Source organism: Stenella coeruleoalba (genome assembly GCF_951394435.1).
Source record: "Stenella coeruleoalba genome assembly, chromosome: 18".
In the NCBI taxonomy this organism is placed as follows: domain Eukaryota; kingdom Metazoa; phylum Chordata; class Mammalia; order Artiodactyla; family Delphinidae; genus Stenella; species Stenella coeruleoalba.
The window spans coordinates 51,925,318-51,941,734 of record NC_137164.1 but is presented as its reverse complement, the minus strand read 5'-3'; the positions used below and the strand labels follow the sequence as shown (position 1 = coordinate 51,941,734).

The following is a 16,417-nucleotide window of genomic DNA, read 5'->3' as shown; positions in this document are numbered from 1 at the left end:
AATTGTACATTTTAAGTATGTTCAGTTTATCATATATCAGACCTCAAAACTATGAAAACAGTTAAAAATTTTCATTTCAGATGTGTGAGTTTACAGGAGTGTCTCATTTCCAACATGCATATTTTTCTTTCAATGTGTATTATTGAAAGGGATATATTGCAGGCAGTAGAACAACTAAACACCTTAAGAGTAAAACACCTTTACTCAACTTAGATTTTTACTACCCTTGCGACCTTTATTGTATAGTTACTTTTAGTCTTTAGGAAATAATATTTATGGCTTTTGTATAAGCCCTGTATTTCTCTGTTACTCTTAGAGTTTTTCCCCGCCCCGTGATCTAGGTGTATTAGGCCTTTCTGCACATTGCTTCACTTAACTGATCTCCTTAATGTCTTTTCTCTTTCCTTGGTAAATTTTCTTTTCTTGGCCCAGTTAATTTCTTTGTGTTTATTATGTACTCCTTTTTCTTCCTCTTTACACATCCATTCTCATCTTCAACAAATAGTGTTCAGTGTATAAAGCCATGCTAGGACCTTTGAATGGATGACAACTAAATATTCACCACAGAAAAAATAACCATACTTGTATATTTTGTTTTGTTGGCTAAAGTTATGCATACTAAGATTGCAATGAAGAAAATTTAAAAATTCTCTGCTAAGTAAAGCTCAAAGAAAAATCTCATTAGGTACAACAAGTTTATGTGTGGTTTTTTAGTTTAGGTCATATTGAAAAGAAATTGCTTATCTTGGAACATTGTATATACATTGAATAGTTTTTAAAAGGAGGATTGTGTAAAATTTGAACTTTTTCTCTATGTTTAGCAAAAATATTGGGTTGGCCAAAAAGTTCATTTGGGTTTTTCCATAACGTCTTATGGAAAAACCCAAACGAACCTTTTGGCGAACCTAGTATCTATTTCTTAGCTTGGGGACATGTGTGTTTTTTGTTTTTTTGTTTAATAGAGTGTAGTTTTATAAGTCATTTATATTTTATTGCAGAAAGGGATCTGGTAAAACCTAAATATGACCTGGATAGAGCAGATGCATTAGAAAACAATTATACTCCAGTCTCTTCGGTACCTAATATTTCATCTGGCCACTACCCTGTACCTACTTTGAGCAGCACTATTACAGTAATTGCTCCTACTCATCATGGTAATAATACTACCGAAAGTTGGTCTGAATTTCATGAAGACCAAGTGGACCATAACTCGTATGTAAGACCACCAATGCCAAAGAAACGGTGTAGAGACTATGATGGTAAGCCTGTCAACTATTTCATGAGGTATCGAATTAATATTTCCAGCTGAGTAACTTCTGTAAATTTAAGTTATACACGCTCAAAGACTTAACCTATTGGAAATAGTGGGAAATTAGTTTTAAGCACTTCATGAATTCCTCAGTATATTACTGAAGTCTTCATTAGTCACCACTGACTATTGAATATTAATTTAAATAGTGTTTATTTGCACCAAGTCTTAACATATTTTTGGAATTTGCCAAACAAGAGTAATATCTACTGAGTAACCTACCAGGGAGTTGGCTACTGAAACATTCTTGACAAAACTTACTTCTTTAGAAATCAGTGGTTATTAGAATGTTAGTAAAACCTAGAAATGTGAATATCACCTATATAAGCATTTTATAAATGAATTGAAGACTCTTTAAGATTTTACTGTAAAAGTTTTGTAAACTGTATTAAAGCTGTATCATGTTGCTAGCTGGGTATACTCATTTTAATTTGGTAATATTTTTTAGTGGGTATGTTAGCTATATTTTCACTTAATATATATTTTATATTACTGGAAATGAGTAGGTAGCTCTTGTGATATGGTTACTTATATTTGCCCAGTATTAAAAATATTCCTATTTTTAAATATCTCCACTTTTTTTAACTTAGAGAAAATGTATATGTCCAGCGGTTTTCATATTTCTTTCTAATTGTTCTTCCTCACAGAAAAGGGTTTCTGTATGAGAGGAGACATGTGCCCTTTTGATCATGGAAGTGACCCGGTAGTTGTAGAAGATGTCAATCTTCCTGGTATGCTGCCTTTCCCAGCACAGCCTCCTGTTGTTGAAGGACCACCTCCTCCTGGACTCCCTCCACCACCACCAATTCTTACACCCCCACCTGTGAATCTGAGACCCCCAGTGCCACCGCCAGGCCCATTACCACCCAGTCTACCACCTGTCACAGGTAAGTAAATATGTTTGCCTATGCTTATTATCTATCCATTCATAGTCTTTTATAAAAGTTGATAGTTTGATGCTTGATTTTGTTAAAAGTATCTAAAGTAATCCTATAGATGCCTGTTAGGAACTAAGAGTAAGATGCTCCCATCTGGAATATACTCATTTTTCATGCTGTGCCAAACCTATGGTTTACTGTGGTTTAGGGTGGCCCTGAATTATGCATGTTACTGATGAATCCCAGCTATCTGTAGTCCTTTATAGCTTAAGACAAACCTGTTTTGGAATACATTAAATGAATATTTTACCCTGAAAAACTCATATAGTTGTAAGAACTTGGTGTTTGTAGATATTATAATTTGCTAAAGGAGAATATCACGTTTGGATATACAATAACTTATTTTATTTGTTTGCTTTCAGATGATATTTCTTATTCTTTGGTTTTGACAGGACCACCACCTCCACTTCCTCCTTTGCAACCATCTGGCATGGATGCTCCCCCAAACTCTGCGACCAGCTCTGTTCCTACTGTGGTAACAACTGGCATCCATCACCAGCCTCCTCCTGCTCCACCCTCTCTTTTTACTGCAGGTGCGGTTTTGGCCCTCTCTGTATTAATAATGTAGTATAGTTTAGAGAAGAGTTTTAGGTGAGGAATTTAAAAATGTCTAGAGAGTGAATTGCTCTATCAAGTCTGTTTTTCTTACTAAAATTATATGGAATAAAATGTAGACATGGTGAATGCACATTAAATATAAGTTCTCAGTTACACTTTTTAAAAAACTAAGTTTTTAATAACATTTAATTTTTATAAGACTATTTTTAAAAATACATATGCATGTTAGTTATGAATTAGTAATATGTTACGTAGTTGACTTTTTCTATTATCAGTATAAAAAAATTACCAAGAGGAGTTTTATAATTGTTTTTTAATTGCAGTTTTTGTATTACCAGATACATATGACACAGATGGCTACAATCCTGAAGCCCCAAGCATAACAAACACTTCCAGACCAATGTATCGACACAGAGTGCATGCACAAAGGCCTAACTTGATAGGACTAACATCAGGGGATATGGATTTGCCACCCAGAGGTACTATGATGAATCTTTTCTTCTTATCATTTTCATAATATCAAGAGTGGCAAAGCATTTGAAAAGAACAGTCGGTCCTGTGTTTATTGGAGTTGAGTAAGGGATGATGCTTATGTTTGTTCCTTGGATCCTTTGGTCTCACATGAGAGAGAAGGTAATGTGTGGTACCCTATTTATGGTGTTGGTGACATTTTATTCTGCCATCCAAGGGGAAAGGAATTTCCCCAAAGTCCTTATTTTCTAGCTTTTTGGGGGTATATGCTATCATTTGCAGTCTTAATTGGTTCATTTAAACTCTTTAAGAATAATGCTTTAATTCCTAAAGATAAATTCTTTTGTAGTTTAGATCATGAAATTAGCTGTACAAATTTAATGCTTGATACATATTTTATTTTTGTTTGCTTTTGACATGTTAGAATTTGATACTGGTTTGCTTATAATACTTTAAGCAAAAAGAATTATATTTTAGAAAGTGACTTGTTAGCTTTTAAAATTTTCTTAGAGGAGACAGACTTTTTGGTATAATTTCTAAATGGGAGAAGAATATAGAATTTAGACTGGTCCACAAGCCAGGGCAGGAAAAGTGCTATACAGAGGTGCAAACTGATACAAAGGTTCAGAGGAGGGAGAGTTCACATTAATTTGAAAGATGGAGCAATGTTGTCAGACATTATAGAAAATATTATACAGGCCAATAAAAATATATCTTTTTTCCTAACTACTTCAACTAACTTTTAAATCCCATTTTCTTTCCAATCTTTCCTTGCCATCTTTTATTTCTAGTAAAAAAAAAAAAAAAGTCATGCATTGTCAGTTGTGAATAAAAGTCCAACTTGTTTAAATAAGTAACAGTCTGTACCTAATGTGGTTTAGTAAACTTGTGTTTACTTACACTTTGCACTTTTTTTGTTTGTTCATTAGAAACTGTCAGATTCTGAGCATCTACTTTGAGTGTTCAGAGAACTTTCTGTGGTGGAGGACTGAGGAACATTTTAATTTCTATCCTGTGAGATCACAGGACAACATTTCATGTGGATGTCCCTTTCCCCCCACACCTTTTAAAGTCTCTTTGAGGCATTCTAATGACTTTCATTAATAACAGCAATAGAAAAAAGGTTTCTTAACAATTTTTATGTAAGGGAAATAAGATTGTTTGTAATTGAAAAGTAGCCACTTAAGATTATGGCTGTTCATGGTATTTACTCATCCCTTGAGTGTCTCCTACCTGACTAGTTCAGAGAAAAACCCTTCCTTCTTTGGGTCACTACTTAGCACTCATTTTCTTTTCATTATACCAGTATTCCTTGCTCTTGCTGGAACCATCAAATCATCTCATTCTTACCTTGCTGCTTTGGAGTGGCATAAATGTATGCCACTATAGATCAACATTTATTAGATCCATCCCAAATCTAGGACAGTTTTTTGCTGGTGATTGAGAGAAGACAGAAGGATCAAACCCCTTGCACATAAATCTTACCATATAGAAGTTGGAATTGTGGTAATTTCAGCTCCACATGCATGTAGTTACAAGTTATAGGAAATGGCTCTATTGAGATATAAATGTCTGGTATGCCTACTTAGAAATTTGAATGCCTTTTCTTATAGAATCATTATACATAATGATTATTTTATTACTTTTTAAATTTCTTTAGGTACATCATGTACTATTTCTGTAAGCTGGTTTAGGAATATATTTTCCATTAATAACATTGTTTTTATGTACCAGACAACTGATTTAGCAAACCATTTAAATTGAGGATTACCTATACTTCTGGTTGCCTTATCTTTTTTCAGTCCTCCTCCCCTCAAAATGTTCTCATCTATTGCCCATTTGGTTTGAAATTTACTGGCCTGGATTGGGACATATACATAATTAAAAGTTTATAATATTGTTCATTATATAATTATTATACATTTCTAATAGCCTATAGATGGCCTCATTTACATTTGTCACAGACTATTATGTGATAACTATATTTTTATGCTTCATACTTTCAACTTTATAGGAAATTATTGTTATTAAACAAATGAAAAAACTTTAGGCCTTTTGATGCCTTGGAATCAAAAAAGTGATAATTGTACTTTCTAGATTTCTAAGGCAGTGGAGAACTTGATAGACACTCCCTTGACTGGATATAGATAGGTAGGAAGAAGGGCTAAGTGGTTTTTCATTTGCCATCAACAAAACCAGTGCTGAAAACGTTAAGCAGAAAAACAATTTATTAAAAAGATATCAGGGGAAAACACAGTAAATAAAACTAATAGACACATTTACTAATTGTATATCAAGAGGAACTTGCTTCTGTGTGTTTAGCACTCCTTTTAAATAAATAACAGTGAAAGAGAATATGAGTGAGAGAATACAGATGAGTTGGAGCAAACACATCACTGCCTTTCTTGGTGAACCTTCAGATAAAGAATATATTAAAGTACAAAAGGATATTGGATAGCTCAAAGACTCTTTAAAAGGGCTAGTGAACATGTTTGGGAGGCAGGAATAGGCCAGAAATTCTGTTGCAGAACTGGTCCTGTGAAGATACCACTCGGCAAAGAAACTACAACTTGCACTGTGAATGCCAGCAATGCCAGATACTGGATGTTTCCACCTGATCTGCTGTAGAGATGTGGGATAAGTCAGAGTTAGCCGGAAAAAGGGGGTCAATAAAGCACATATATCCTGTGCTACTTTTGTGAAACTGGAAGATCTTTTTGATTAGGAACAGAGGGAGTAAGGGATATGGGAACGGGGAGGTAGGAGGCCAATTAAAGGCGTTTGAAAAATTCTAGAAAAGAGATGATAAGTAGCTAGACTAGGGTAGTAACAGTGGGAAGTAAGAGATTTAAGTTTAGTGGAAAGAGTTGACAACACCTTTAATTTATTGAATTTGGGGACTTAGAATGGGGGTAATGGAGAAGGTGAAATGAAAGACACCAGGTTTCTGTTTTGGATAATTGGGCAGATGATAATATCATTCATTGAGAGGAAGAACAGATTTGGTAGGAGGATCTCCTGCATGGAGACTATAGTGGTAGCCATAAGAGAGATTGTGCTGAAACAGATCCTAAGTTCTTTTGGTTAGTTATATGTTTAGAAATACTCAGAATAGGAGTTATATAACCAATTTATCCATCTTTTAAGAAAGGAGTTTTAAAATATATTTTTTCCGTGTGGACTAATGTTAGCATGTTTTAAGCTTTGGCGTCATTTGGGAATAACAGGTTAAATGTAGTTTTGTGTTTGTCAAACTCCATCTAAGTGTATGTAAAATGTTGAAAGTAGCACATATTTACAGCTCTTTTGCACTGCATTTCAATGTTGAATATTTACCTTTTTTAATTTAACATGATTTTATTTTGTTAATATGCTGATGTTTAAATAAGCAACTCATTTCAGTCACAACTCCAAGTTATTGAGTCTTAGGATTACTAGACTAGTGTTAAATTTTAAATCTTGTAGATTGTGCATTTAATTTCAAAACTATAAACTCAGCCCCAAGATGATTTATTTATTATTAATTTGACATATGAGAATTACTGATTATTGTTCAGTTAAGCGTGAAAGGAATTCAAAATAAGTTAAAATCCCTTAGATGACTGTATTTAGATGTACTTATATTTCTATTTCTTCTAAAATGTATATTTGGACAAAAATCCAGAACTTTGTTTTTAATGCAGATTTAAGGAGGTGGCTACGATTAACAGAAAATATTAATCTATGCTTTCTTTTCTTTTGTTTCAAACAGAAAAGCCTCCTAATAAAAGCAGTATGAGGATAGTAGTGGATTCAGAGTCAAGGAAAAGAACCATTGGTTCTGGGGAGCCTGGAGTTCCTACAAAGAAGACTTGGTTTGATAAGTAAGCTGGCAGGGGAAATTGAGGAATTTTATTATGCAGTGATCTTTAGGATCGTTGCAGTATTATTGTGACAGTATAGTGGTCTCTTTCAAAATAAAATTTATTCTGTAGGCAGTCCCCAACTAAAGTGTATAGTATTTGTTTTCTAAAAATATGTAAGTTAGTAGTCTGGTACTTGGAAGGTACTTTCTTATAGAAATGGTGTGGTGGTTGAGCACATTATTTTTCCTATTTGTACCTCCCCCTACCTTCACAAAAACAACAACAACCCACCCCTTAATTTAGCAATGTTGTTGAATACTAGCTGTTTAAAGGATAGTCATGAGCCTACTCTTAGGGAAGGAAGGAAGGGTTAGGTATGAGAGGAGACTTTACATGTGGGCAGTTCCTGTTAGGAGTTAGAAAGCAGCCTTTGTGGGGGTAGGGGAGGCTGTGTGTTTGATGATTCATTTGCATGTTTGAGGAAAGACTGGGATCACACTTTTAGAGCTTTAACATATGTTTAATAATGGATAATTTCTAGTTCTGTTTCTGCCTTTAATTCTGTGATTTAGGGCAAGCAATGTAACCTCCCTGGGCCACAGTTTTGACCCCCTTTCTTCAAGTGTCAAACGTATGGTCTACAATTCTGACTTTTTTTTTTAATTGGAAGGAGGTCGAGACAGTCATTTCTTGCTTTTAATCAATGTTTTGAAGTAGGAAATATCTCAATAAGTTAGCCTTTGCAGAAATGGCAAAGGTTATATAGGCAAATTGACTGAAAGAGGGTGCTAAGAACTTTTCTGCTAAGAATTTTAAGTAGGAGTGGAATAGAAGTGAAAAGGAACAAATGATGAGGAAGAAACCTTCTCATTTGGCTTCCATGAAAGATAATGAACACTACTCATTTGGAAACTTCATTTTTTGAGGGAAAAAAAAATTCCCTTTATCAACTAGCAATTTCAATTTTGAAAAAAAAATTGAACTTAAGTTGCAAAACTTTATTCCTTTGTACTTGATAGGGATCAGGATTTATAAATGAATGTATTAATTAACTTGATTTTTGTTACAGGCCAAATTTTAATAGAACAAACAGCCCAGGCTTCCAGAAAAAGGTTCAGTTTGGAAATGAAAATACCAAACTTGAACTTAGAAAAGTTCCTCCAGAATTAAATAATATCAGCAAACTTAATGAGCATTTTAGTCGATTTGGAACCTTGGTTAACTTACAGGTAAGAGCTTTGAAGTGATTCTGTTGTCTCTGCTTAATTATCTAGAGAGGGAATCTTAATATAGTAAGAAAAATAGTTTTATAAGAAAATATTATGGAAACTTTGGTAATATTCTAAGTTTAGAAAATTGGATATGAAGTGAAACTTTTTATTTTAGGAAAATGTGATTTTGAATAACTATTTACTTTCAAAAGGCAGGAGACTTGATTGATCTTATTATACACTTTTTACCTAATAGAGATTATCATAAAATTACAGCAAAGTTAAATAACCACAGTGGTAAAATCTAATCTTAAAGTAGTTTTCATTTCCTTAGTTTCACATTAGCAGAATGCTTCAGTCAGATTTATTTTTGCTGCCGCTATGGTGGGACACATTTAATAGATACTTTGGGGGCCCAGATACCAGGTAATCCATAATCAGTTTAAACATTTACTTTTTACTCTTCCACTTTTGAACATCTTTTAAGATAAATATCAGTGTAATTTGTATTTGATTTCCCTTAAAATTAGACCTTGGCTTAGCTATATGTTACTTGTGAGGTTATTTAGTATTGAGTTTACATTATGTAATATGTTGAAAGTTCAAATAATGTTGGGCTTCTTCTCCAGTTTGTGCAGCATTCTTTTGAACTAAATTATTTCCCATAATTGGATAAGAATAAATGTTAGAGAGTACAGCTTAAGTTGATATTTGGAAAAATTTGTTTTCTTTCCATTTAAAAAATAATATTATAAAAGTAATAGATGAGGGACTTCTCTGGTGGTGCAGTGGTTAAGAATCCACCTGCCAATGCATAGGACACGGGTTTGATCCCTGGTCCAGGAAGATCCCACATGCCGCGGAGCAACTAAGCCCGTGTGCCACAACTACTGAGCCTGCGCTCTAGAGCCCACGAGCCACAACTACTGAGCCCACGTGCCTAGAGCACGTGCTCCGCAACAAGAGAAACCACCGCAATGAGAAGCCTGCGCACTGCAACGAAAAGTAGCCCTCGCTCGCCGCAGCTAGAGAAAGCCCTCAGGCAGCAACGAAAACCCAACGCAGCCAAATCAGTCAGTCAGTCAATCCCTAAAATGAAAAGAAAGTTCAACAAAAAAGGGTGGGGCAGTAGAGATTTACATAGAATTTAAAGAAAATGTGTTCAGCTCTCTGTCTCTTCCATTCTTCTTCTCATATATACCCATAATATTATTACTTTATTGGTAACAATTTACCATGTGTTATTTTGGATTTTTTGTTTTGTATTTCTGTGAGTATGTATCTACCTATAAATCAGTATGCAAACTTAAAAATATGTACATATTTAAAAGTATGTGGGTCTCTAGTATACATATTACCCTGTAGTTATTTACTGCATCTTGAATATCTCTAAATATCTTTTTATGGCAATTCGATTTATCTAGCACGTTTAGATCTAGACTTTAAAAAGTTCTTTTCCTTACACAGTTAACTACATTAGTAATATTAAATTTAAAGAAGTTTAAAGCTGAGGGTTAAAACATGGTATCTCACCATTGTTTCAACTTGTATTTCCTCAGTTACTGGTGAGATTGGTATCTTATCTCTGTACAGGTCCTACTGCTGTATCTGTATACTACCTGCATTATTATTTATAAAATACATATATTTGAAAGTTAGTTTAAAAAAACCCTTCAGCTTTATCCTAATATAACTGCCCCCCCCTCTGTTTTACATGAATTACTATTTAATTCTTAACAACTACTGAGTGGGTATTGTTATCTGGAGCGAGGTTACTTGATTCAGGGTCTGTGTGCTTAATCCTTATTTTGTATTGCTTTGCATCACCAGTAGTTTATATAACATACTTCGGAAAGTACTGGTATTATTGAAAGAACAGGAAATTGAACACTAAAAAGCCCTGGATCTACTACTTACTCATTGTATGGATCTACAGAATCACGCACTCTTTGAATCTTAGTTTCCTTATGTGTAAAATGTGATTGTTGCTATTGTTTTGTAGATCTTACTCCCCCTGCCCACCTTAAATTTTCTTACGCTCTTGGAAATATTTTTGTGAGGGTTACCAATTTGGAAAATTTTACAGATGGATTTTTCTGTGATTTTCAATTAGAGATCACTCCTTTCAAAGTAGTTTACTGACTTTTTCTGACTCTGGGGATCTAAGTCATGTCACTCAGTGACATAAGGATTATTTCTCATAGCCTTAATATTGGGGGTAAAAAGTGAAACATTCTAATGCTTGTATTTAACATTTGTGCAGTGAGCATTCTCTACTAAGTGTTATATAGAGGAGGTTCTGATTCCACTCTGAACGGTCCTCAGTTACCATTTCTTCTGGAGTGAAAGTAGGCTACGGTAATAATCTAGATATAAGGAAGTGTAAAGGTAGACTCTTACTTGGAGGACCAATATTTCATTTCTTGGGGAATTTTACTGTATAAAGCAATAGATTCATTCACAAATTCACTGTGCTTAATATTTTAAATTTTAGGTTGCCTATAATGGTGATCCTGAAGGTGCCCTTATCCAATTTGCAACATATGAAGAAGCAAAGAAAGCAATATCAAGTACAGAAGCAGTGCTAAATAATCGCTTTATTAAGGTTTATTGGCACAGAGAAGGAAGCACCCAGCAGTTACAAACTACTTCTCCAAAAGTAAGAGAGAAATTTGTGTGAAATTAAATGCTTTTCTTGGAATGCTCTTGGCACAGTGTTTTTTTTTGTTTTTTGTTTTTGTTTTTTTGCGGTACGCAGGCCTCTCACTGTTGTGGCCTCTCCCGCTGCGGAGCACAGGCTCCAGACGCGCAGGCTCAGCGGCCATGTCTCACGGGCCCAGCCGCTCTGCGGCATGTGGGATCCTCCCGGACCGGGGCATGAACCCGTGTCCCCTGCATCGGCAGGCGGACTCTCAACCACCGCGCCACCAGGGAAGCCCTTGGCACAGTGTTTTTTAAAAGCAACTTCTCTAACCTGTTCTCTCATTTTATTATGACATTAATCCCTAGTTTAGATAATTATAAGATGATATGTGTAAAGCCTATAGAACAGTCCCTGTTACATGGGAGATACTCCAGTACATGGTAGCTGTGTGTATTCTAGAAACTCAGACTGTGGGTTCATATTGGAAATCCTTCCTTCGCTCTCTTTTTCTCTCTTTCAATCAGTGAGCCAATGAATATGTAAAGTTTAATTGTTTGCAGATGTGTACTACAGCAGTTTGTTTTTCTGTTTATCTTTCTTCTGTTAACTAAAAAAAGAGACAAGATAGTGAAGGTCAGATTTTGATTTTTTTCCTCTACTTTGTAAATATTTTATGCATCTGTATACATGCATGAAGGAATTTGGGAGGTGGTTAGGTTTTGATTATAAGCTGCACTTTTAAAACTTTCTCTGCATGGGCAACTTAGTAACAAAATAACAGAGGTTACCTTCCATGCTCATGAACTAATCAACTTGTTTAACATGTTTTTCTTGTTCTGAGGTAATGCAGCCTTTAGTCCAGCAGCCCATTTTGCCTGTTGTGAAGCAGTCAGTCAAAGAGCGGTTGGGTCCGGTACCTTCAAGTACTGTTGAACCAGCAGAAGCCCAGAGTGCCAGTTCAGAACTTCCTCAGGTAAATAAAAAGTCTTACTGTGCCTGTCCTGTAATAGGTTCTCAGTCAATTAGTTTCCCTTGGTGATTTGAATTATAATTAATTGTGTGTTTGTATATATATATATATGTATTATATATACGTTTTATGCAGAAATATGATTGTCTATTCGTATTTGAACACCACTTGTAAAATTTTTTTTTAACCATTACCATAACGTTTTCACAGTCTACTTTTCCTATAGTATTTGAATCTTAAATTCTTTCGTATAGCTAATACTTATTTATGAGAATACTTTTTCACTTTGTAGAGGAGACATTTTCCAGCAAAACTGTCTAAAATGTAAAGTTTTAGTACATTAAATCTTATTTTTCCCATCATCTTTTACTTAACTAGAATGTTGTTCCAGAGATAATTATGCAGTAGACTAAACTGAAAGCTTTTGGAAAGGGAAGGCTTAAACCTTGAAGTTACTTATGCAGCTCTCTCAGAACTTTGCATCACTTATTCCTGACTCTCAAATTCTCTTCTCCATATGCCATTCCCTTCCCTCCCTTCCACACTTGAGTGGCACTTTCTTGTTTCTGCACCCTCAGTCTCTTATGTTTCAATATTTGCTGTGTGAAATAGTTAGGATGTCGTATCCTACTTAGCTAATGGATGCCACCTTGTTAAAATAAGTCTTTGTAGATAATTCCTGAAGAGTAAGATATTGAGATTTTACAAAAACATGCAGAATGTAAATTAGTAAATTATTAGGTACTAAAAAAAACTCCTCCAATCCTGCTATCCCAAATCATCACCAAATACAGTGTATTTGGCTATAAAACAAACGTAATTTAGGAAAGAATGGCATTTGTTTTAACCTCACAAAGCAGGCATGTATTTTAACTACTCAGATCTAATATTTAGAATGTACAAACTTTCTACTTGTCAACATAGTATTCTAAGAATGTATGGTTCTGTATCACTGGAGGGGACTTTAGCAACCACCTGGTTCAAATCTCTTATTTTACATCATAATTTTCCATGATTGAGTAATACTGTATACTGTTCGTTTTTCCAAACATTTTCTTTCTGTCTCTGTCTTTGCAGAAGGCCCAAGGTTTTGTTATTAACATCAGTATACTTACAGAGTCAGTATATGTTAGTAAAATCAGAATGTTCAAAATCCCTACAGACTTATATATGTTTGGGGAAACACTGAATATGTCCATTTTAATTTTTTTAGAATGTAACTAAGTTATCTGTGAAGGACAGGTTGGGTTTTGTATCAAAGCCATCTGTTTCAGCAACTGAAAAGGTAAGAAGAATAGCATGATGTGTGTGTCTTGGCTTCATAAATATTTTCAGGTGGCATCTTAATTTTTTAATTTTTTTCATAGTTCCAAACTCTTGCTTCTTAATTGTATCTTTTATTCCTACCTTTTTGCTTTCCATTTGCTGAAAAAGAAAAATATTTGCCTACCTCTTTTTGCTTTTTGCATCAGCATTTTAATACTTGCTGCTCACTGTATTTCCTTATGCTCCATTCTTTTTGTTTTTATTTACTATTTTTTCTTTAGAGATATCATACATTTTAATTTGAAAACTCTGACAACCTTATAGAGAGGGCCATGAATTAGGAATTTTACCTGAGTTTGAGCTCTGGCTCTTCACTTACTAACTGCATGACTTTGGGCAGTGCTCTTAACCTTTCTGAACCCTTTTCCTCATCAGTAAAATGGTGATGGTAATATTCGTCTTATGGGGTTTTATGATGATTAAATAAAATCAATTATTTAAAGAGTATTTTGTAAATTAGAATGATATAAATAAGTTTTTTATTTATTACAAACAGCTATTGTGTATAGCCTGACAATATAGTTAGTTATTTCTTTTTTTAAATGAGGGGAGCAAATGCTGATTAAATTGAGAACATTTTTGGTCCTGTCTTATAGTTCTGTGTAGATGTGTTATTTTTTTCTGTTTAGGTATGAGTGAATGGCCCTGATCTTTAGTCTTTTTTGAGGTATGTCGAATCACAGAATATTAGAATTAGATGATCTTTCTCATTTCTTTATCCTCACCTTAAGGAAGGTAACCCCCAAATAGTTTTATGATTGACCTATACACTATGAGTTACTGAGCTAGGACTGGAATCTGGGTCTTTGATTTCTTTCTAGTCCATGGCTCCTTCCATTATGAAGATTACGTGGGAAATTGACATTATAGTTAATTAGAGCATCCCATGAAATAGCTGACCTGCTCTCTTCACTGGTTCTTCAGTATATTATTTTCCTATTTACTGTGTTAAACTTTGGCAATTCTAGAAATTTGAGTATGAATCTCATTTTGTATATCACATTTTCTTCTTGGGTACCTCAGCATTACTTTAGGCATAAAATGCCTAAAATGATTCATTATTTCCCCTATAAAGTAATTTCTCCTCCTAGCCACCCACCTCTGGAAGTGATGCCACCATTTTCCTTGTGCAGTCTAGAAGCCTTAGAGTCATTCACTTGTGTTTGTAGTCCATTTGTCTCCTTCAGTTCCCTGGCCTCTGGACTGGCATCCCCCTCCTCTAGTTTACACTGCCACCATTCTACTCTCAGACTTTTTTTTTTTTTGTGGTACGTGGGCCCCTCACTGTCGTGGCCTCTACCGCTGCGGAGCACAGGCTCTGGACACGCAGGCTTCGCGGCCATGGCTCACAGGCCCAGCCGCTCCGCCGCATGTGGGATCTTCCCACACCGGGGCACAGAACCCACGTCCCCTGCATCAGCAGGCGGACTCTCAACCACTGCGCCACCAGGGAAGCCCCAGACTTATTTTAATGTTAACTTCGTACAGAAACTTTCATTTCCTCAGCTGAATTTGCTTGATTCATAACTCATCATACCTCAATTATTGTGGTTCTGTTACCTCTGCTTTAGTTGTTCCTTTCTACCCTAATGAGCCCTTTTCTGTTCATTGTCTCTTGCTATTTCCTGCCTCTTTTTTTTTTTTTTTTTTTGATGGTGGTTTTTCTGGAGTAATTTCCTTCTGCCTAACGGATTTCTAGTCATTCTTTTAAAGATTGAAAATCTCTCTAACCTCTACTATGAAACCTCCAGAGTTTTCCATATATGCCCCCCTCCCGAATTTGTGTGGCTTAGTCTATGCCACTAAATTTAGCAGCATCTAAATATTTACTTTGATTATTTTTATCCTCCTTGATAATAAATAACTAAGGAATAAAATAACAATATAAGGGCTGTTACTTAGTATAGTGCTGAGCAATTCTGGTGAGGTCTACAACCCTGATTATGTGTAGGATCTGTTTATGTCAAGATTTGGATTCTGAAATTGAAGTGTACTAATTATAGCTTTTACAAAACTTTTCTAGCGTGTTTTGCTACTTGTTCTCATTATTGTTTTTTAACGTGTTTTATATAGCTTTAGATGAAAGGTGTCCAAATTTGGAATTGATAGTATAAATTTGCTAATATAGTTAGCATTAAGTATATTTGTGAAAAATCACTAATGGTAGTGGGCTATTTATGAAAAAAAACCTACTCAGTAAATATTGTAAAGAATCTTCTAAGGAAAGCAATTATTTACAAGTATGTAACTTCCTGTCATCTTCAGTGAACGTGTTTACAGAATAGCATTTTGTTTTTGCTTATTCTTGGTTATTTCTGTTCCCCTAGTCCATAGGGGTTTTTACTGCATAATCCTTAGAGCTCAGTGATTCAGAGAAGTCTTAGGAAGAGTAGGAGAATGTTCCCCATCATCAAATGCTATTTCAATTTTTTTTTAAATTGAAGGCTGGGAAAAACTCAAACCTTGCATCCAAACAATACCTTTTGTCATTGTTTTTGCGGTACGCGGGCCTCTCACTGTTGTGGCCTCTCCCGTTGCGGAGCACAGGCTCCGGACGCGCAGGCTCAGCGGCCATGGCTTACGGGCGCAGCCGCTCCGTGGCATGTGGGATCTTCCTGGACTGGGGCGCGAACCCGTGTCCCCTGCATCGGCAGGGGGACTCTCAACCACTGTGCCACCGGGGAAGCCCTTTTGTCATTGTTAAAGCAAACAAGTACACAAATGTAAAATTTTATCCCCTTCCTGTAAATAGCACCCACTAAACTCTCTAGTGATTCTTTGTTATTCTAAGATTGCATGTGAGAGGGCTAAGAAAGAGGAAACTTAAAACCTAATTTTTACTGCTAAATATTAAGATACTGTAATAGCTATTAAATAGGTATTGTTTGAGTAGAGTGATCAGTAAAATGATGTTTGAGTGCCTCAGCTTACTCTAGAGAGATTTATGAAGAATAAAGGTGGCACCTGCATATACCATCCTGGTTAGTTTTGTTTTTTTAAAAAAATAAATTTATTTATTTATTTATTTTTGGCTGCATTGGGTCTTTCTTGCTGCACGCGGGCTTTCTCTAGTTGTGGCCAGCGGGGGCTACTCTCATTGTGGTGCACGGGCTTCTCATTGCGGTGGCTTCTCTTGTTGTGGAGC

At 35.3% G+C, this 16,417-nt stretch overlaps 1 protein-coding gene across 11 annotated transcripts in view; it reads left to right on the top strand.

Moving 5' to 3' along the window:
• Window positions 1–16,417, top strand: part of RBM26 (RNA binding motif protein 26) — an 84,733-nt gene that overhangs the window by 33,286 nt on the left and 35,030 nt on the right. For 6 of the 11 annotated variants that reach the window (XM_079903129.1, XM_079903128.1, XM_079903124.1 and 3 more), the window contains exons 6-14: window positions 999–1,259; window positions 1,957–2,196; window positions 2,610–2,780; window positions 3,129–3,284; window positions 7,028–7,139; window positions 8,191–8,350; window positions 10,827–10,991; window positions 11,818–11,949; window positions 13,160–13,231. In XM_079903129.1, coding sequence (XP_079759255.1) covers window positions 999–1,259; window positions 1,957–2,196; window positions 2,610–2,780; window positions 3,129–3,284; window positions 7,028–7,139; window positions 8,191–8,350; window positions 10,827–10,991; window positions 11,818–11,949; window positions 13,160–13,231 — 1,469 coding nt within the window. The remainder of the gene's footprint in view (window positions 1–998; window positions 1,260–1,956; window positions 2,197–2,609; window positions 2,781–3,128; window positions 3,285–7,027; window positions 7,140–8,190; window positions 8,351–10,826; window positions 10,992–11,817; window positions 11,950–13,159; window positions 13,232–16,417) is intronic. The other 5 variants (XM_079903127.1, XM_079903126.1, XM_079903125.1 and 2 more) reach the window with 5 other exon arrangements.